The sequence below is a fragment of the Panthera uncia genome, assembly GCF_023721935.1.
Source record: "Panthera uncia isolate 11264 chromosome C1 unlocalized genomic scaffold, Puncia_PCG_1.0 HiC_scaffold_4, whole genome shotgun sequence".
NCBI classification, from domain to species: Eukaryota; Metazoa; Chordata; class Mammalia; order Carnivora; family Felidae; genus Panthera; species Panthera uncia.
This window is the reverse complement of record NW_026057585.1, coordinates 12,686,003-12,707,407: the sequence shown is the minus strand read 5'-3', so window position 1 is coordinate 12,707,407 and position 21,405 is coordinate 12,686,003. Positions and strand designations below refer to the sequence as shown.

Sequence of the window (21,405 nt, the reverse complement as noted above, 5' to 3'; positions counted from 1 at the left end):
CATGGGTTAGCCTGGAGCCTGCTTCGGATTCCGTGTCTCCCTCTGTCTTTCTGCCCCTCCCTTGCTCATGCCCTGTCTCTCTCTCTCTCTCAAAAATAAATAAACATTAAAAATTTAAATAAATAAATAAACAAAACATTAAACAAAATTCTATTTTTCTTCAAATTATTTACCAGAGGTAGTATGCACTTATTGTCGATTTTTTTTTTACTTTTTCTTTAATGTTTATTTATTTTTGAGAGAGGAAAGAGAGAGAGCGCGCACGTGAGTGGGGGAGGGGCAGACAGAGAGGGAGACCCAGAATCCGAAGCAGGCTCCAGGCTCTGAGCTGTCAGCACAGAGCCTGGCTCCGGGCTCAAACCCACAAACCACGAGATCATGACCTGAACTGAAGTCAATCTGAGTCACCCAGGCACCCCTCAAGTTTTTAGAGAAGAAAAACAAGCACAAATGAGAAAATAGAAATGACCTGCAATCTCACCTCAGAGAGGAAATTAACATTTTGGTGTTTACATTTTCAGTTTTTTTGGGTATAAATATATGATTTTACGTTTATCAAAAAATTGGTTGACACTTGGGGATAATAGAAAATATATATCGGCCTCTTCCCCCTCATTTCCTGGCACAGAGCTCCTAAAACCGTTGTAAGTTCCCAAGTGCAGAGCCCTAGGACATCTCTTGTTCTAATGAGGTGACTATCGGTGGGCTCCTGGGTGGGGGCTGGTCACTGGAAAGACCAAGATTAGAAGCGTGGAATTCTAAGGCTCTCCGAGAAGGGAGAATGGCTGAAAATGGAGTTAATGATGGATCATGCCTGCATGATAAAAGGTCCATCAATTCACACAAGCACTTGGAGAGCTCAGAAAGCACATGGAGGTGTGGGGAGAGCAGCACCATATCCTTTCTCATATCCTTTTATAAGAAGCTGGCAAAAATAAGTCAGTGTTCCCCTAAATTCTATGAGCAGCTCTGGCAGATGAATCAAACCCAAGGAGGGGGTCATCAGAATCTCTGGTCTACAGCTGGCCGGCCAGAAGCACAAGGGACAGCCTGAGCCTGCGACTGGCATCTGAACTGGGACTGGGGAGGGGTGTGGGGGTGTCAGTCTTGTGGGAGTGAGCCCTTAACCTGGGGCATCTGACACTGTCTCCTGGTCGATGGTGTTGGAGTTGGGTTGAATTGTGGGAGCCCAGCTGGTGTCAGAGAGAATTGCTTCTGTCGTGGGGAAAAACCTCTCCACATTTGGTGACCAGAAGCAAAGTGTTCTGTGTCCAGTGCAGGACACACGCAGGAGAGACACAACGGTGGGGAGGGGGAAGCAGAGCCTTTCTGTACACAACACCGTAACACGGTTTTAAAAGCTACCCTTGGGGCACCTGGGTGGCTCAGTCGGTTGAGCGGCCGACTTCGGCTCAGGTCATGATCTCGCGGTCCTGAGTTCGAGCCCCACGTCGGGCTCTGTGCTGACAGCTCAGAGCCTGGAGCCTGCTTCCGATTCTGTGTCTCCCTCTCTCTCTGACCCTCCCCTGTTCATGCTCTGTCTCTCTCTGTCTCAAAAATAAAATAAACGTTAAAAAAAAACCATAAAAGCTACCCTTTCCGGCTAGCAATTTTGTCATGGGCATCTTTCATTTCCTTAAGCATTCTCGCACGGCATGGCTTTGACCATATTTTTGGTCGCCTACCGCTGTACTTTGCTTCTGCCATTGGAAATGGGAGAGGGTGATTAATTGAACATTTAATGTGGTGGAATAATGTGATTGAGAAATCAGCTATATGTGGTTTTCTTGGCTGTGGACTCTTCAGGAAAAAATGTGAAGTATTTTCCCCACATCCTCCCAGGAGGGCGGCCAGAGCTTTCAGTCCTGGAGGCTGGAGAGGATTGGAGCTAGTTTTCCAGCGGGGGAGGGCAAGCCTTACCTGCGGGACAGTGACTTCCTGTATCTGAGAAGAAGGTGCAAGGTCACGAGTGTCCACAGGTGACAGAAGCTGAGATCCAGCTGGAACACACATTCTCACCCCCTTGTGCCTCCCAGGTGGCAAAAACCTGGTATGGGATGTCTGGTTACGAGGAGGAAGCAGCATTCAGACAGGAAGGAGCAACATTCAGCATGTACTACAAGAAGCAGATGCAACTGTGGCCTTTTTCACTGAATAAGGACCAGCTGCCCCAGTTGTACAAGATCAAATCCTTTGTTTGCTTATTTGGAGATTTTTGGGTTTTTGGTGTTTTTTTTTGTTTTTTTGTTTTTTGTTTTTAATCCAATGGGCCAGGGGATGAGGCCCTAATAATGACTTTAAACTTCCCACCAACTGTGGATGGGACTTGGGATCAGATTTATTTATTCTATTTATTTATTTTAATTTTTTTAAATGTTTATTTTTGAGAAACAGACAGACAGACAGACAGTGCAAGCATGGGAGGGGCAGAGAGAGAGGGAGACACAGAATCCAAAGCAGCCTTCAGTGTCTGAGCTTGTCAGCACAGAGCCTGCCACAGAGCTTGAACTCACGGACCGTGAGATCATGACCTGAGCTGAAGTTGCACACTTAACCAACTGAGCCACCCAGGTGCCCTGCTTGGGATCAGATTTAAATAAACCTGGCAGGGTGCCTGGGTGGCTCAGTTGGTTAAGCACCTGACTCTTGGTTCTGGCTTAGGTCTTGAGCAAGCCCTGCATTGGGCTTTGCACTGGCTGTGGAACCGGAGAAAGATTCTCTGTCTTTCTCCCTCTCTCTCTCTGCCTCTGCTCCTCCCCTGCGTGCTCTCTTTAAACAAACAAAGCTGGCAAAATACGGAATATCAGTATTTATTCCCCATCGAGTGTCATGGAGCTATTTATTCCTTTCTTATGCACAACAACATGAGGAACGTTCATGTGGCTGAATCTCTGTGTTCATCCTTGATCACACAGGCTGTTCATTTCAAGCATCTTGGCCCCCTAAGGGGTGGCAATGTCTGCTGGGCCAGTCAGCTCAATGGATTAAGCTCCTTGGGTTGAGAGATCAGAACCCGGCAAAGACAGACAAGGTGGGAGAAACTGGTTCCAGTCCCCACGTTGTCACTAATGTGTTTTCTACCTCTGAGCAAGTTTCTTTATCTCTCTGTGCCTTGACTTCCCAGTCTGTAAAGTTCTGTGGACCCATAAGCCCTTGTCTCTTGGGAGCCCTCAGCCTCTAGGAAGTCTAGACCACTCACCGATAAATTAAATGACATAGCCATGGAAACCATAAGCAGCTCAATATTCTCCCGTGTGCTCCGGTCAAACCAGATTGTGGGCCATGTTCCAGAACATACTCTGGGTTTTACACCTCCATGGTTTTGCTCTTGCTGTTCCCCTGGAATGGGGGGCCCTCATTCTTGCCTGTGACAATCAGACTGGTCCTTTAAAATTCAACAACATCCACTCTCCAGGAGGCCACCCCCAGAGGGTGGACTTCTTTCTTTCTTCATCCACTGGTATCTTAGGCCTGTGACTATAGTCATCAGGGTACAATTTGCAAGCTCCCTGAGGGCAGGGGCTGGGCCTCACTCATCTCTGCGTGCCCCACAGGACTCAGCCCAGGATGTTACGAGTTATGGTGCAGCCAAATGTTTGTGGAACTAGAATTGGGACCTGGGCCTAGGCTTGGCTCAAGTTTCAGGCTATTTCAGGCCCTGGGATGGGTGGGGTGATGAGGGGAATGCTGGGGCTGCAAGATAAAAGGCCTGAGCGGGAATGTGGCCTGGGCTTCACTGCCTGGAAGGGCCTCTCTGCCTCCCTCCTCTCCCCACCACCCAAGCAGGAGCAGAGAAACACTGTGTACTACAGACTCTTCCATCAGACCCTTGTGGGCCCCTTAGGACCTTCGCCCCGCCCACTCTGTCCCTGAGTCCCTATGGGGGGGGGCGGGGGGCAAGGGCCCAACCAGGTCTGCAGGAAATGGCTGGAGGGGGGGCTGTGGGAAAAGGTTAATGTCCTAGCTCCCGGGCTCTGCTTGGGCCCCACTGTTGCCCTTGGTCTAAAACGTTGTGTTGACCCTTTGTCCAGGCTCTGTTTGGAGTGTGGAAGTGGCATGAGCTCATGCAAGAGGCTGAGGAGTCTTTCCTCACTGCTGCAGAATGGGACAAATGTTGAGGGCGGGGAAGAGGGGGGTTAACTCTTTTCCTGGGGAAGAGGCCAGGCTCGCAATGGGTAAAGGTGGAGTCCCTGACCCTCAGAAGGCCTCCCCGGCAGAACTCCTGCACACGGCGGAGCAGAAGGGAGGCTTGCGGGATTAAGACAGACAGGTATGAGGGGCAGCGCTGGCAATCTGGGCCAGCTATAGGAAGAGCCGGGAGGGTGAAATGGTTAATGGTTTGTTGAAAAACAGGGAGAGTCCCTCCTCCAGGGGCCCAGCTGGCTGCAAAGCCAGGAGCAGAGGCTCCAAGGGTGATGCAATGGGGCCCGCCCTGCACACCAGAGAGGGTGAGGAAGGCGAGCTCCCACCCAGCAGCAGCCTCCACACCAACAGCTGACCACTCTCCTCCGGCTCCAACAAGCCAACCACAGGGCAGGGCCTTTGGGACAAAGGGGGCAGGTGACTGGCCACCAGAAAATTCGGGAGTTGCAGCTCCTGCCTATCCCACTGCATCCGGCCCCAGTGCCCTTCCAGCCAAGGCAAATCCCTCTCCTGGCACCCAACAACAGACCTAACCAACCTGACCAACCTCCTGTCTCTTCCAAATCCAAGACCATTTCCAGTCCTAGGGGCCGGTGGCAGGTAGCAGGTGGGGAACCTGGGCCTGTGAGAGGTGTAGACGCACAATGCAGTCCCTGATCGCAGCAAACTGGCACCTCCTCTCACCAGCCCACTCTCCATTGTCTTGAGACAGGCTACCTGCCAGGGAGACGATATTTCAGAAACTTCTAAAAGACTCAGGACAAATCCAAGAGTGGGTACGTTGATGTGAACTCTGGAGACGGAGTGCTGCCCTCCTCCCCACGCCGGGGTCTGGCGTGGTAAAGGCAAGTTTGCTTCTCAGAAGGACTTTGCAGGGTGGGGCACATGGAGAGAGGGAGGAGAAGGTATCCAGAGGCCCAGATTTTGTGACAAAGTTCAGCTGTTGACTCCAAGCCCCATGAGGACAGGAACAGGGTCTGTCTTGTTGACCGCGGGCTCCCTGGCAGCCAGCACGGCTCCTGACACAAAGCCTGTGCTTAATAAATAACTGACTGGCAGAGACCTGGGCACAAGCTGGTGCCCAAGGCCAGTTTCACAATTTCTGGAGTCTGCTTTTTTTGGTAAACGCCTTACCACACACACACACACACACACACTCACTCATAGGGGCAGGAAAGTACACAAAGTAGCACAAAGAACCATCAAAACAGATTCCTTGAACATTGTTTACCATTACTGGAAGCTTGCTCAGCCTTAACTTTAATGGGCTGTAGCTTTAAAAGCTGAAAACTGAAGAAAGATATATCAGGATTTCAGGTCCAAGTTTGAGGGAGTTTGGAGGGGCTGCTGGATACACAGTAGCCAGACCCCAGGCCAGGCTGGGCCAGGGGAGTGGCGCATGCTGGCGGCTCCCGAAGCTCCGGCCCCAGTGCTGGAGGCAGTAATCCCCACGTAAACGCGTACTCAGCACCAGCAGTGACAACCTTTCCCGAAGCAAGCAGGTTTCTGCCGCTGCTCCTCATTCTGGGAAGCAGGGCACACAGAGAATTCCAAATCCTCAACAATAACGCGTTCCCCTCCAGATTTTTAGCTGGAGCCACATTTTAGTGCCTTACATTTGCACAATACTTGTAACTTGTTCAAAGCTCTTTTATATTTATTATCTTACTAGATTGGATCATCACAAACCCCAGATGGAGAGCTATCACCCAGTTTTGCATGAGGAAACAGAGGCCCAGAAGGCCCCAGAAAGTCCCAGGATTCCGGCAGCCAAGTTGGTAGCAGAGTCAAGACTTGAGGCCACATCTCTGTCTTCCCAAATGCCCTGCTCTGCTCCACGCTAGACACGCAGCCTCCCCATGAGTCAGCTGTCACGAGTTCCAAGCACTGGGCCTCACATCCCCTGTGGCCAAAAGGTGCCTTTCCCTGGGTCCTATTCACAGCCAGGACAATTGGCCCCACTGTTTACATTTTTGCTCCTTCCCTCTGGCAGGACCTGGTGCCATGAACCAACCTTGTCTGTTTTGCTTGAAAGCCTATCCCACTGTGCCTCCTACACTGACACACGCTATATTCAGGTTGCACTAAACTGGAAACCAGTGCCCAGCGCTGGGAGAACGACGGAGACAACTTTTATGGCAAGATGAGGGAACGCTTGGGAAACACTGACAAGGACAAGCGTGTTAGCAGTCTGCGTATGTGGTAATGTGTTTTCGAAATACTGTAATCTGATCAGAGCAGGAGGACACAAAGCAACATGCATCTACTGAGCATAGGTATGTAAGAGTCGAGCTTCTGTGAATTGCCAAGAACCAGAAGTGAACTTAGAAAGACATGAAGAGATTTTTTATCTTCACAGGTTTTTCTTTCCTACAATGTTCAAAACAATAATAAATAATAAACAGGATCGTAACAGGGGTGCCTGGCTGGCTCAGCTGGTAGAGCATACGACTTAATCTCAGGGTCATGGGTTCGAGCCCCATGTTAGGCATGGAGCCTACTTAAAAAAAATAATTAAAAAAAAATAGGATCATAATAAGCAGAGGAGGAGGCAGAGAAGCAGAAGGCCCCCAGGGGACTATCCATCTTCCCCAAAAGGCTAGAGTTAAAGAGGGTGGCAGGGGGAGGAGACTGGCCATGTGGGGTGAAGGAGCTGGGTGGGAGCCAGTGCTCAGGGATATAGAGGTGCACCTGGGAGCCTCGTCTCCGGGAGTCCCTCAGGGCCAGGAGGACACGTAAGCAATCTGGAGTCCTGCTCCAGGGGCCCCCTTCACGTCAATTACAACATTAATGGCGCCTCCCAGAGTTGTGCAACATGGAGGCCTTGGGACAGAAAGAGGTTGGAGCGGATCTGTTGAACGTGGAGCCACTGAGCCTTGCTTCCCTGCTTCTGTTGTCATCTGAAATCTCCTGCAATTTTTCTGCACCTTTCATTTAGGAGGGTTAAAGTGCCGCCTGGCCTATAGAAGATGAGAGGCTTCCAGGGGGAGCCTGGCCTTGCTTTGGTGGGGATGCCAGCCTGGCAGGGAATAGGCAGGTGTGAAAGGCACCAGCCTAGGCTCCCCTGGGACTCGGGGACAGTGCGCTGCACAGACATATCAAAGCCAGTATGTCTGAAGCAGACTCCTTATGTCAGCAGCCCCTCCACCCAGACCTGCTTTTCCTCCCATGTCCCCATCCTGGTGGACATCCCTGCCATCCACCCACGGCTTGCCAGGCTCTGCACCATCTGGCTCCAACTTCAGCTGTCACTCTGTCCCATTTTGCACCCTGTGCCCCACCTGTGCTGAAATAGTTACAGTTCCCGTAATACATACCAAGTTATTTCATTGCCCTGCCTCTTCTCATGCTATCCCTTCCCTACCTTGTCCGGCTGCTTATATGTCAAGAGTCAGCTCAAGTAGCAGCTGCCTCTACAACACCATTCCTGCTTGTCCCCACCCCTACCCCCCATTCCCCCCCACACACACACCCCCGCCATCTGTCCCCTGGTAGAGATCAGTACTTCTTTTGTCTCTGTAGCCCCAATATCTAGTGCGGCTCCTGACACATCTTTCGCATTCAATGTATATTTTATGAATTAAAAAAAAATGAATGAATGAATGTGGAGAGGAAGTTTTGGGGTAGACAGAAGAGTGAATTTGACTGACAAGACTCAGCCCATGTGTGACACCCCAATGCCACCACATTTCTGGTGATGGCATCCCCCAATTCATCTCTATCCCCAGGCTACTCCTTTCTAGGGCAGGGTCCCTTCTGGTCCTTAGGCTCTTTGGCAGCTTCCCTCCACCACACACAACAGGTGCACCCATCCTTGGGTCTCTGCTGTTCTCAAATGTTGGCGCCTGCTCGTTGGGTGTGGGTTGTGCCGTTCAGGGGAGTGAGCCCTGACCTACCCACCTGACCTTGCTCAGAGCTGCTGAGTCAGCTAGGTGGCTGGGTGGGCTGAGGACAGGTCAATTCTTTTTTTTTTTTAATTAAAAAAAAATTTAATGTTTACTTATTTTTGAAAGAGAGAGAGAGAGAGAGAGAGAACAAGAGGGAGAGGGGCAGAGAGAGAGAGGGAGACACGGCATCCAAAGCATCCAAAGTAGGCTCCAGGCTCTGAGCTGTCAGCACAGAGCCCGATGCAGGGTTCAAACTCATGGACCGCAAGATCATGACCTGAGTCGAAGTCCGAAGCATAACCGACAGAGCCACCCAGGTGCCCCCAGGACAGGTCATTTCTTGACATCCATAAGAGGCAACCTCCCTAGCTGGGCCATGTGAGGCCATCTGGGAGGGGGGGGGGCAGCACACAACAGCTCTCACCCATGTTATGTCATCACACTCTCTGGCTGGGTGAGTCCTCTGGGTTCCAGCCCACATATGGTGGGGGCAGTGGCAGCCAATCATGTCCTCTGCAGCAGGCTAATTTCCATGAAGGCCCTAGACCCTGGCCTGACATGAACCACATAGGCCTGCTGCCTTTTCCAGGGCAAGGAGTACTGTCCATCCTGCCTTCTAGCCTAAGCACCCAATTCCCGTAGGTGGACCACCCCACACCCGCCTTGGGCCAGGCACTCAGGTAAGTGGAGTCAGCCTCCTTCCTCGTTCTAATGGCAAAGGAGCTGCTTCTTCTAGGCCTATTCCTGTCTTCAGCATCCTCAGCAGCAGCAACGGCCAATTCTGTGAGCGAGGTGTTGACACCTGTTACCCTGATTCAGGAGGACTCAAAGAAGGGCTGAACTCCTGTCTCCAGGAAGTTGGCAGTTTGGTTGCTAACATGCATGGCAGAACTTGGGATCTGAGAGACAAAGCTCTCAGACAATAGGGTTTTTTTACACATCAAGTCCAAAAGACATATCTATGTTTTTTTGTTTTTTTGTTTTTTTTTTTTTTAATAAGCTATCCTAAGTCACATGTTTTCCTATTCTGGGGATGTGGAGTTTTCACCTCTGTTCCAACTGGCTCTCCCTCTGTTCTCTGAGCAGGCAGCTCTGATCCCTGGACTCTGACAACAGTTTGGACAAAGCCACAGGATGAAAGCTACTTTAGGCCATATATCCAAAGACTCCTGGGTGGGCAGGTATGGCTCCTGGCCCCAGCTGGGAGATAAGGAGAAAGATACCAGTCTGGCACGCTGTGGATAAATCTGGTATCCCGGTCCCCTACTCTCTGTCCCTTCTGATACAGGAATACCCCCGAGAAGGAAGTTGGGGGATTGAAAAAGTGGGCAGAAGAGAGAATCCGAACAGTTAAGATGAGGATATGCAGAAGTATGCATCCTTTCAGGCACTTCCACGGCCTCATTCAAACAGATGGCCCCATGGGGCGGGGTGGTTGGAACATGGGCTTCTCTGACTAAGACTTCTGGGGCCCCAGAAGCAAGTATTTTACACTCTTCCCACTCCTGAACACAAACCAGTGGAAAAGATGTCATTCCAAACCACAACTTCTTTCTTAAAAGAGTTGAACCTGTCAGAAACCTGGTGGGCTTCTGGATAGAAAAAGGTGGGCTTGGTGGGGCAGGGGAAATTTCAGAAAAGGGCACTGGGGGGGGGGGGGGACCTGAATTACTCATCACAGTAGAGAGGAATCTGGCCTTCCAGAGTCAATCAAGGAGGAGAGAGGGAGGTGGGGGGATGGAAGGGAGTAACAAGGAAGCCACATTAGGCAGCAGTGGGCCAGGGCAGCTCTGTGGGGTGGTGTGGCCAGTGAGAAACCCCAGGTGACGAGATCGCCAAAATAACTTTACAGAACATTTTAGAAATGTGATTTTAAATTGTTTGCTAGGTGATGTAATCTCTCCCCTGTGGCCCACAAACCTTCATTAAAAGTTCTGCTACATGTTACAGCATTATTTTTGCAGTTGTTTTGGAATAGGGGTGGGGGTTGAAAGGAGAAGGGGCCGTGTTCCGTATTTGAATTGACAGCAGGAACTGAAGAAACAGTCACAACACCAGAATAGTGAGTAACACTTCAGATGAGGCAGAAAACTAGAGCCAGAGGTAACCATGAAAATCTAAGTCCCCCTACTAATTCACAGAAATCCTGGGGAGGGCACTGGACTTTCCACAGGACACGGACGGGCGTTTAGCCAGTGTCATTTCACTCTCAAAAGACATGCTACCTCAGCTGACATTAGGTTACAAACAGGCTTTGCCTCTCCAGCTGGTCTAATAAGACTTGCAAAACATAAAATGTATCGCGCACACCTTTTCCATCCAGGGCCTTAGCACAGAGCACATGGTAGGGACCAGTAACAGCATGCGAATGCCCTGGGTGCCACTGGGAACTGGCAAAATCTAATGCTTCTAGGGATGAGCAGGAAAACCATTCAAGCCAGGGACTTATCTGTCCCACCCCCAAATCCCCCCTCCTTCTCTCGGCTCCCTTACCCCTATCCCAGGGACAAGATAACATCAGCTCTGCGACCTGAAGGTCTTGTAAACAGGCAAGACCCAGGGGAGACGGTGGTGGAGGAGGTCACAAAAGGTTGTGCGGAAACCACACTGCTCTCTGAGTCTGTGAGGGGGGGGGGGGGGCGGTGAACAGAAGGGGAAGGGGCTGCTGGTCCAAAGGCCTGGGGCCGTGGGTGGGCTGTCTCGGGCCCCGCCTATTTCCTAGTACTGACTGTAGGACGTGTCGTGTGGGGCTCTGGGCTTTGCTTCCAAACATCCCCCTTACACCTTCCTGAGTGAGGCCTTGGGGGGAACCCCACAGCTCAGAGACTCCCTCCCAGGTCCGAGGCATTCTTGCGGAAACCACGCGCGTCTTACAGGGCTGATGTCGCCACCTGGCGGCGGAAAGGGTCTGACTCCCTCTGGGAACTTCGGCAAGGCAGGAAGAAGAAGGCGTGGCTTCTGCGGCCGGGTCCAGCGTGGTGACGTCATGACAGGACGCCGTTTTTCCCCGCCTCTTCTCTCCCCAACTCGGAGCTGCCAGTACTTGACGTGGCGTCACCACCCTCTACCCTTACTTTGCGTGCGTGTTTGCGTGCGGCGGAGGTGGCGGCGCGGGCCGGTCGGAGCTCGGCGCTGCTGCTCCTGGTGCTCTTGTCGCTGCCGTCGCTGTCCGGCTGGTATAGACTGCCGAGCGGACGAAGCGCTGGCCACAGCACTTTAGCACCGGACGCAGCTCCGCGCGGCCCGGGCGGGAGGGTGGGCGAACGCGTGTCGGAGGGCGCCGCGCGGGCGGGCGGGAGGGCGCCCGTGAGGGAAAGAGGCGGGGGCGGCGGGTCGGCCGCGGGCCGGGCCGGCCGGGGGATGTCGATGCCTGACGCGATGCCGCTGCCCGGGGTCGGGGAGGAGCTGAAGCAGGCCAAGGAGATTGAGGACGCTGAGAAGTACTCCTTCATGGCCACCGTCACCAAGGCGCCCAAGAAGGTGCGGGGGCTCTGGGTGGCGGTGGGGGCCTGGGCTGGGGCCTCGCGGAAGGGGCGCGAGCTTGCCCGGGGCCCGGGATCCAGCGAGTTTGGGACTTTAGGGGCCAGGTTTGAGGAGGTCCGGGACGACTGAGGCGGTGTGAAGGGTGGCGAGTGAGTGGCCCCAGGCCTATCCCGAGCTGGAAAGGCCGCCCCTGACCTCACTTTCCTTTGTCCCTCGGCCCTAGTCCTCCGGGATCTTTCTGAAATCCGCCAGGGCCGGGCCTTAAATTTGAGGCTGACTTTTCCGGGATGCAGGCAGGGCCCTTCGAAGACGGGAGTGGGGGCCGGGATTGGGGTGAGCCAACTCACGACCCCTGTGACCAGCCCCAGGGGCTGGGGCTGAACAGAACCTCTCCCCTCAGGTGAGTGGATAAATCTGGCAGAGCCGCTTTGGGCAAATCTTTGGGAGCAGCGGCTGGTTTATCCGACAACTGCGTGCTAGCTCGGAGGCAAGAGGAAGAAATACGTGGGGCTAGCTCGTTTATGCAGGTGAAAGCAGCGAGGGCAGTGTGAGATTGGAAAGGACACTGTGGTTTTCACCTTCTGTGGTCATCCGGTTGCTTGGACGTATGTAAGATACTAACGTTTGGGGGTTGGTGACAGCAGACACTGCCATGGATACAGGTTGATGGTAGTCATGTGAATAGATCACTTAGGCATCCCTTGGGAAGGGAGCTTGGGTGGGTTGGAGGGGTGGGTGGTAAGGAAGGATTGCTCATTCTGTACTGCACTCAACTAAGGCAGAACAAGTTTAGTCTATTGTGCTGCGGGGTTGAGCTCAGAGGACACCCTTCTAATTCTCTTGTCCTGAAAGATTAAATAGCAGGCTTTGGAGATTTTAGTCTCACTAGCTCTCCGAACGGTGGAATTGGGATCCCGAGTGCCTTGTGAGCGTTTGCTGCCACCCACATCTTGACTTTCCACATACCTGGCACCCAGTTAACAGACCGGAGAACCTTTGCAGAGAGGTGACCTTTCTTGAAACCAGTGAGAAGCTGGATACATATTGCCCTCCTTTAAAGACGGTATTTCAAGGCTGTCCGGGCCTGCAGCGTTTGACGGGGTGCAGTGCTTGTGTAAGCTGAATACAGCAAGGTTTGCAGGACTAGATAAGAGTCCTTGAGGCTCCTACACCTGAATTAGTCAAGCTGTCATAGTGGGCAAGATGACTTTATTTTTAAAGGAGATCAATCTACCACTCCAGGAGGCAAATGCAGGATTGAAAAGACGGTTCACCGTTGTGTGCCGTGGGTCTGTTTTCCCGTAAAATTCAGAAACTTACCAATAGATGCCTTAAAAAGGTGGTAGAAGATCCTTTGATTCTGTGAAGTCTGATTAACGTTACTTTTCGTGCTGTCACTTCAGCTGACCGCTTTGTTGGGGGCAGTAACTCTAATCTGCACTATTTGAGGAGACAGTCACAGCTTTTCTAAGAATGCTTGAGGGTAGTAGCTATGATGGGTTAGGGGAAAGCCCTCGTACCCTAATTCCCTGAACTCTTCCTCTCCCCATTAGCCTATCCTCTTTGGTCTAATTGCTTCAGAGATTAAGCGTTTTTATTCTTTCTTGCCTTAATTTTAGTAAGCCGGTATCCTTGCGAGTGCCTCTATTAATAAGGCAAAGTTTGTTTTGTGGGTTGTAAACTCCATAAAGGCAGGGAGGGACTCTTGTTCACCATTGTACCTACTGTACCCAGCTCTGTACCTAGCACATAGTAGGTACTCAAGTATTAATTGCCCACCTGCCAACTAGTAATTGATATGTCTGTGTGACCGCCTACCAGGAATAAATATCCCTTTTCCTCTTTGCTTCCCAGGAGAAATACTGTTAAATGTATATTATAGTCAGGACAAATGCTAATGATTTTAAAGACTCATATTCCGTTAGCTGAAAGAAGCAGTCTCTGCCAGGAATGTGGGAAGACCCTGTTAGAATTCTGTTTCCATTTGCTAGTAAATGTACCCCATGTTTCTTATTAATCTTGCTCTTTCTGAGCTTTATTGTTTAGCATTTACACAGCACTTTGTATTAAAGTGATTTATGATGACTAATTACCCTTTCCCTAGTGATAATAGAAGGCATTTATTTAGTTAATGAGTTGGTTGAGGACTAGTCAAGGTCACACAGCAAGTCCCAGGTGATCTGTTTTTTCACAACTACTGAATTGGATGTTATGACTTAAGTCACTTTTGTACCTCTGCCATGTATTGATAATGTGAGAAAGCATGAGAAGAGAGGGGGAAAAATGTAGCTCAGCCGTGTACTGAATGGTACCAGAAAAAGGCCTCTTCAAAAGGTGCCGTCCTTAGCCTGTGAGGACTCCAGCGTGGCTCTAGACCAAGTAATCCTTAGGTCATTCCAAGCCCTGAGGCCCCTTAGGAAGTGAGGTGCTAGTCAGGCTACAGGTTACATTAGGGTGACCTTGATGGTCCTCAGATCAGATTCCAGTGTAACTGGTGAAAGTTTGTTCACTTTGGGGACAAATTGTCCGTCAGTTCAAAGCATAGATAAATTGAAATTCTTCAACTGTAATCGTAACTTAGTTTTGTGTGCCCTAGGGTCTAGCACAGTACTGTGAAGTTAATAGGACTTGTTGGTTTGATTCAAGGCTTGATCTGGGTGTCAAAAAGTCAACTAAGTGGCTACCACCTTAAGTAAGTGAGCTTCTGTGCCTCAGTTTCCTCATCTACCAATAAGTGCTTTTTATTTGGAACAGGTGGAGATAGGTGCATGTTAGGAGCTAAGATAGCAAAAGTGGTTTTAAGGAAGTCTATTAGTATTCTTACGCTGCCTGTTTTTAGTGAGCATTTGAGATGACTTATAACGCAAGACATACACAATTTAGATAGAAAGTCAAAACTATAGAAAGGAAAAAAAAAATACCTTTAACCCTGAGGGCTAAGACCGTTGATGAACCTGATCATCACATGCAACTCCAAGCTTCCTAGGAGCCAGAGGATAGAGGGAATCACGCTAGCAGACATGGGAAATAATACATACCGTTTTCTTGGGAAGACAGCTTTTGCTGACACATAAAGTTCTAAAGGAAACTTTCATGAGATGGTATTAACAGCGATAGTAAGGCTTGTTCACAACTGTTACTGTTGATTTCAGATTGTACTGCCAGGAATATTTGGGTGATAAAAGGGGTCCCTGAGTTGTAAGGGTAGTGTACATTGTACCACAGCTAGAGAGGATTCTTCTTTAATGTTGGTGGTTATCAGTCGACCCAGGTAAGTCAGCTAGTTCCCCATAGTCACTGGGTATTTTTCCCTCTTTCTGCTATTTTGTGTTGCAGGGGTGATGGCTGTCCTTGGACCTTTGGAAATTAACATTGTGTCAAGTTGACTTTTTTTTTTTTTTTTTTTTCTTAGAGTAAACTCAGATCTCCAGCTTGTTGATGAAACTTTGTAAGATAGATAAGTTTCTCTGGAAGGCCTTATCAGAGCATTTGCTGTTCTCTGCACTTCTGAACATTTATTACTGTGGGGGGGGGGGTGTGGGAGCGGGGGTCTCTCCAGAGTGGTACTTAGGTATTGTACCTAAGATCTATGCAGACAGACTTTTACCACCAGCACAGCAGAAGAAAAGAGAGACAAAACAGCTACTTTTGCTTGTAGGATATTCTTTATTTGAGTAAGGCATGTATAGCACCGGTTCATCAAAAGGGTGGGCTAAGACTTAGGAAAGCACACCGAGTAGAGCTTTAGTGAGTACTGCTTAGCTGTTCATGTGTTGGGTGGAATGCAGCAGGATGCCCCTCTTCTCATCAGGAAGGATTATGTTATGACTAATTCTTGGCGCAGTTTTATAGAATTTGCACCGATACTTCTTAGATTCACTGAGGTTTGATAGGTGGATGTTTCTTATCTTTTCTACGTCGTTAGCATCTCTCAGTTCTCGGACTGGGTGGCTCAGTCCGTTAAGCGTCTGACTTTGGCTCAGGTCATGATCTCACAGTTTGCGGGTCGGAGCCCTGCATCGGGCTCTGCACTGACAGCTCGGAGCCTGGAGTCCGCTTTGGATGCTGTGTCTCCCTCTCTCTCTGCCCCTCCCCTGCTCATACTCTGTGTGTCTCTCTCTCTTTCTCTCAAAAATAAATAAACATTAAAAAAAAATTTTTTTTTAAGTATCTCTCAGTTCTCTTTAGAACAGCTGTTTTAGTGGCAGTCTTCAAACAGGAGTCAGGGATGTATATAAGAAGATCTAGTTTGGATTTCTCCACAATTACTGATTATCTCTCTTTTTCTTATTTGTTTAATTAGACACTAGTTGCCATATTACTTTGTTCTAGTTCTTTTGCACTTTTATGTTGTAACAGAGAGAAATTTGTTCATTGTCTAGATCCCTTGCTGGCAAGATTACAGTTGTGTGTCTTATCAGGAGGATATTTGGATCCAGTGTATGTTACCCAATGTATTCTTGTAAGGTTATTCATAAAGGATATTTTGATATAGAATCATGTAGATTTCTAGTTGCCTATGACTCTTGATAAATTTATTCTTCCACCTCAAGTAATTATGATCTGTAAACAAGTACTTTAATGCTGTCTTGGGACTGTTAATTAAAGGAACTGGCCAGTAAAGGAGAATCATGTATACTTACCAGTTTCTCAAGTTTGGGAATTTGAATATTAAAATTTTATAAAGAAAGGCTACCCTCATTATACTGCGTAGAAGAATTCAGAACACGTCATGTTGTGGTAGGTCAGAAGCATCCTCATCGGGTATGAAGAACAATACATTTGCATAGGCCAGAGTTTTTTCCAACCTGAAATCTAAGAACCCAACGTTAAAGACTGATTCTTACCACAAATTTTCCTTCCGACCCTTGTCAATAGTGTCAGTATCTTGCATATGATAAGCAGTTTAAACTTCACTTTGAGGTGTGTTCACCTTTTCTCTTCCGATTCTGTATTTCCCTTTGACCCGTTCAGGTATTTCACTAGCTATCCCCGCTGTTGCTTGGCTAACTGAGTAGTTCTGTGTACATTAGGCACTTGATTTTTGGAGTCAGGTTTACCTTCAGTTCCTCTCATCTGATAACTGTGATTTTTGGACAAGTGACTTAACCCATCTGAGCCTCCGTTTTCTTGTCCGTAAAATGAGAAGTAATGATAGTACTACAGGATTGTTGAGGGGATTAGCATTTAGTAAATTTATTAAATTTACTTAATGTTTTTGTTCCTTTATAACTAGAGTGACCATATTTCTGGTTTGCTTCTTGCAGTTCCAGTTTATGTATTATCCCAACATGCTGTTCAGTGACTACCTCCATAAACTCTGAAAAGTACCCTGGTTTATATGGAATTTTGAAATAGTCTTAAAGAGCCAAAACGAAGATGTTTCTATTGGAATGGCTTCTCACCAGGAAAGAAATTTTCCCTGAGAAAAATGTAGAGCTTAAACCTACTGAACACTAAAATATTTGATTTCCAAGAAGGACGTAGACAACCGGAGAACTTCGAGTTCGTACTGGAAATGGGATGGATGTGCTCTGCCTGCCCACCACCCCTCCCTTGCCCACCCCCCCACATCACACGATGTACCTGTGGAAGGTGGGCACCTATCAGGCAGTGGGCCAGCTGAGTCCACGAGTTTATATCCTCAAACTGTAATTATCTGGGAGTCTTCCCAAACTAGAATCCTTGAATTACAGGAAACAATTCCAAAGACTCTTTTGAGGTATGACTATCTTTTTATGTGGTCACCTTCAGATCACTCCCCAGTGTATTCCACCTCCTTCCCCCAGGTACTGTTTCTCTTTGCCCTAAACAGCCTGCTCCTAATTACATTTAACTGATTTTCTCCGGCAGAAGTGTGTGGCCTTTGCTCCAAGGCAATTACAGAACTAGGGTGGAACCCTCATGCCTTTGTTGACACTCAGACTGGTTTCATTTTTTTCCTATCTCTGTTCAGTTTTTCTAAAGGCTTCAGTCGGGTGCCTTAATCTCACAACGTGTATAATGGCTGGTACTACTTAGCAATATACAATGGGGCTTAATCATTTACTACCCAAACTGGCCACAAAGAGAAAAAATATAATGAGCTACGGGTAAAAGGTAGTATATGGAATACCGTAGTGGAGATGAGGAAAAGACTTTGAAGAAACACAAATCTAGGACTGGCCCTGCATGCTCCTGCTTTCTTGCCACAGAAGTCCCAGTGCCTCAGCTGACATGCCTCTGTACTTAGCCTGTAGGGCTTAATGGGCTTAAAATGTTCTTTACCAGCCCAAACCAGTTCACTTCTAAAATGGACACCCTGTGCGAAGTTGTATGCTAGAGTGAGGCTTAAACCGGAGGGCTTGGGACTGCTCACTGCTGCATGCGTTGGTCTTGGCCCTGCCTCAGGCCTAGGTCTTTACAATCTGAAGAACTGCGAGCCCTGTTTATATATTTTTCTCTTCTTTCCTGAAGAGTGTGTGCACAGTGCCATCCGTGGAATCCCCCTGAACATGCTATGTGCTCAGGGTGCCAAGGAGAATGCTAATGTGCTGATCCGCACTGGGGCGCGGCTCTGTGAGCCAGATGGTGGATTGGTGAGTGACAGAGTGAAGGGGCGAAAGGCCTGGAGGAGAGGACTGTAACCATGTTTCATTTTGGCCTCCTGAATGAAGCTGTCCATATTACCGTGTTTTGAGTAATGTCAGGATTTTGGAAGTTCTGTTTTTAATAAGTGTTTTCAGCTCTTACAGTACTTATCAATTAAGAGGAACTTTTGGGACACAGGTTTCCATGATCATAAGGGGAATTACTTTATTCCCTTCTCCCAGGACTGGCTTGACCTCGAGTCCAGGCTTTTGGGCTGTGACTTGTTTTCATTATCATAGGATTCTGAAATTTAAAAAAAAGGGACTTATCAGGAAAGTAAGTAGTGGACAGTGGTTCTGCTCGGCCCTTTTGGACCACCTCCACCCTGTCCTCTTCCTCATAGGTCTTAAGGAAGATTCATTTGGGCTCTCATGATGGTTAGCTTTATTTTGGAGATGTAGAAAAGAGCTCTTTGCCTTGAATTTTTAAAGTACACACTCTCATCTCTGTTTCTAATTTTAGAAGAGAGGTCAGTAAGTAGACAAGTCTGTAGAAGGTAGAGAACTGAAATAGGTTTCTATTTTGCCTGTTTGAGGGATGCTCCTGAGATATTCACTGGATTAGAGACTCTAGAACAATGGTTCTTAATCTTTTGAGTCACAGATCCCTTTAAGAATCTTATGAAAATTATAGTTCTTTAGGAAAATTCAGGGGCACAAAAACTTGTTATACTTTTCAGAGGGCTTGTGGTACTCCCTGAAACTCATCCATGGATCCTGGGTTAAAAACCCTGATTTAGAGGAGGAGGTCTCTAAGCCATAGTATCTCTTTCCTTTACAGATCCAGAAACTGCCGATTGTTTCCAGCTTGCAGTTTGTCCTTGGAATGAAACTGAGGTTGTTGGTGTTCTTTGTCATCCGCCTCTTTGGGATGCTCCTTGGCTTCCCAAGAGCCTCATTATCAATGCCTTGAGGGTTCAACTCAAGAACTTAGGCGTACTGAAACCAGCATGTCAGCAACTTTTGGGGATTCTTGTACTACCTCATACCCACTGCCCTTCATATGAGCTGTGAGTGCCTGTAAAGCTTCAGAGCTGAAGTGTTCAGAGTAGGGAGCTCACATGCTGCACTATCAAAACTAAATAAAATAACTGGCTCCCCTGTATGTCTCAAAAACAGGTTTGACTTCAGTGTAGTACTTCTCAAAACTATTTTCAGAACTGACTTGATATCTGAATCATACTTTTCATTTGATTTCTCTAGACCAGACATTGAGGGCAGGGACCATGTGCTTAGCATATAAGTACTGCCAATTGTTTAGTGAGTAAAATATTGTGAGATGATTTCTCTAGGAGAAAGTGAGTTGGACTCACTTCGTGGCTTTGGCTCACCATCCCCTTCAGTTGGCAAGGGTTGTTTTTCTAACTTAGATCCCTCTCACATGGGTGATAATGGGAATACAGAGAACTGCAGGTGAGGCATTGGTAAGAATTTCCAACAGCTTAGTAGATCCCTTTATAATGCTAGAATCAGGAACTAAGGGAGGAGACTGTTGAGATACAAGGCCTCTAGCTTCTTAGCCCAGTTGCTTGAGAATCACAAGGCAGTAGGTTAGAAGCCTAGGGATATTCTTCCTTGTAATGGGAAGGCAATTTGATGTCCCACCCGGTTTTAAACCCTTAGCAATAGGGACACTACCCTAAGTTGAAAGTGGTGTTCTGGTTTACACATGCTCTTGATTTAAGGAACAGAGGCTCACCTTTAGGGTGTTTGAGATTTGAGGGCCAGCAGTGAGTCGAACAGTTTCATTTTGGAATTGGTGTTGGAGTCCTGAAAGTAATAAACAACAGTGCTGCCCAGCAATGATGGGCAAACTTCTGATTCTTCTCATTCTGCAACCCTAGCTGCCCCTTCTGAACCAAAAGCTAAGCTCCATGTTCAAAAACTATATATGCCCTTGTCTTTGAAATTCACCTCCTTTAGAGTTACAGGCTTCTGGGAACTGGGCCAATGCTTGTCCTAACCAGGAATCAGGCCCTAGTTGGCATTGAGGATTTTGTGTTTTGTTTCCCTAAGTATGTGATGTAAGCAGAATTCAGGGGAAAGGGAGACCTTCAGAATGTTGTAGTTTTGGAAGTAGAAGTAGGTGCTTTGTAGAGATGGCAGATGTGTTCAGTTATTCTGGTAACTAATTCAGTTTCCTGTGGGTAGCCAGGTAGTATCCTGCTTCTAATTCAGTACTTAAGTTTTTAGTGCCCAGCTTCGGGAGCACCAGACTCCTTAACAAGCAAGACAGGAAGATTCCCAATGTTCAGTTCTTACGGAGAGTAGCCCAGCTGGCTTGTCATGCTGGACTAGATGAATTGTGAATGTTAATTACACTGATCAATACAGTGGCCTTGGTAACAGACTTGTAGCTGCTGTAGAATCTGTTTACTTCAGGTTTGTTACAGAAAAGAGACCAAGCTGGTTGAGAACATGATGTTCTAAATGTAATAAGCTGTATTGTAAGTCCAGGGAAAATGCATGCTGGAGGCACTGACCCTACTGCACCCTTCCCCAGGATTTCCCAGAGGGAAACATTACTCTGGGGGTGGTTTCTGTTCTTATTTGCCAGTTGAGAATGAATTGAGGTCAGCAAAGGCATGGCTTCTGTGAGATGGGGTATAGGATATTTACAGATCATAAAGGTTAGAAGGAGAGCACCCGTGTAGGGAGGCATCTCATTCCTCTACCCAGTTTGTAATTCGGAGTGGAGAGTTGATGGGATTAGTTTCAACCCTTGCATTCAGAAGAAGGAACCCCTCCTATTTGAGAAATAGAGGGTTCAGAATTCTGCACATTCTTTTCTGACTCCACAGGGAGAGGATTAGCTGAACGCTGGGCATGTTTGGAATGAGAGCACCTTGCCAATTTTTACTGATTTTGGACCAAGCCATTGTAAAAATATAGTCTCTTTTCCTGAGACGAGCTCTTTGTCATGTTCTCCTAAACCCTGTGGATCCATTTGATGGATTGGCTGTACCTGACAGATGGAGTTGGTATTACAAAGGCAGATTTTCTACTTTCTTTGCCTTATTTGTTTTCTCTCCGAACACGATGTGTCTAACCCATTTGTTCCCTGTGTGCCTTCAGTTGTTTTATCAAGAGCCTGGTAAACTCCGTGTGCTTGTGTTTGCTTTTTCAGATCCTGCTTAGATTGTCTCGGATGAGTACTTCTCATGGAATAGAAAGAATGGAAGGAATCAGTCACCTAGGGAACTTTTTTAAAACATTCATTTCAGGGCCCTAACCTAGACCTACTTAATCAGAATGGGGAAGGG

General features: G+C 48.1%; 1 protein-coding gene across 2 annotated transcripts in view; it reads left to right on the top strand.

Moving 5' to 3' along the window:
- The first annotated feature begins 11,085 nt into the window (after positions 1-11,085).
- The window catches only part of AHCYL1 (adenosylhomocysteinase like 1), a 38,388-nt gene continuing 28,068 nt past the window's right edge, over positions 11,086-21,405 (top strand). Inside the window, exon 1 of one of the 2 annotated variants that reach the window (XM_049616620.1) lies at positions 11,086-11,510. In XM_049616620.1, the coding sequence (XP_049472577.1) occupies positions 11,391-11,510 (120 nt within the window). In that variant the 5' untranslated portion in view covers positions 11,086-11,390. The remainder of the gene's footprint in view (positions 11,511-21,405) is intronic. The other variant, XM_049616619.1, reaches the window with a different exon arrangement.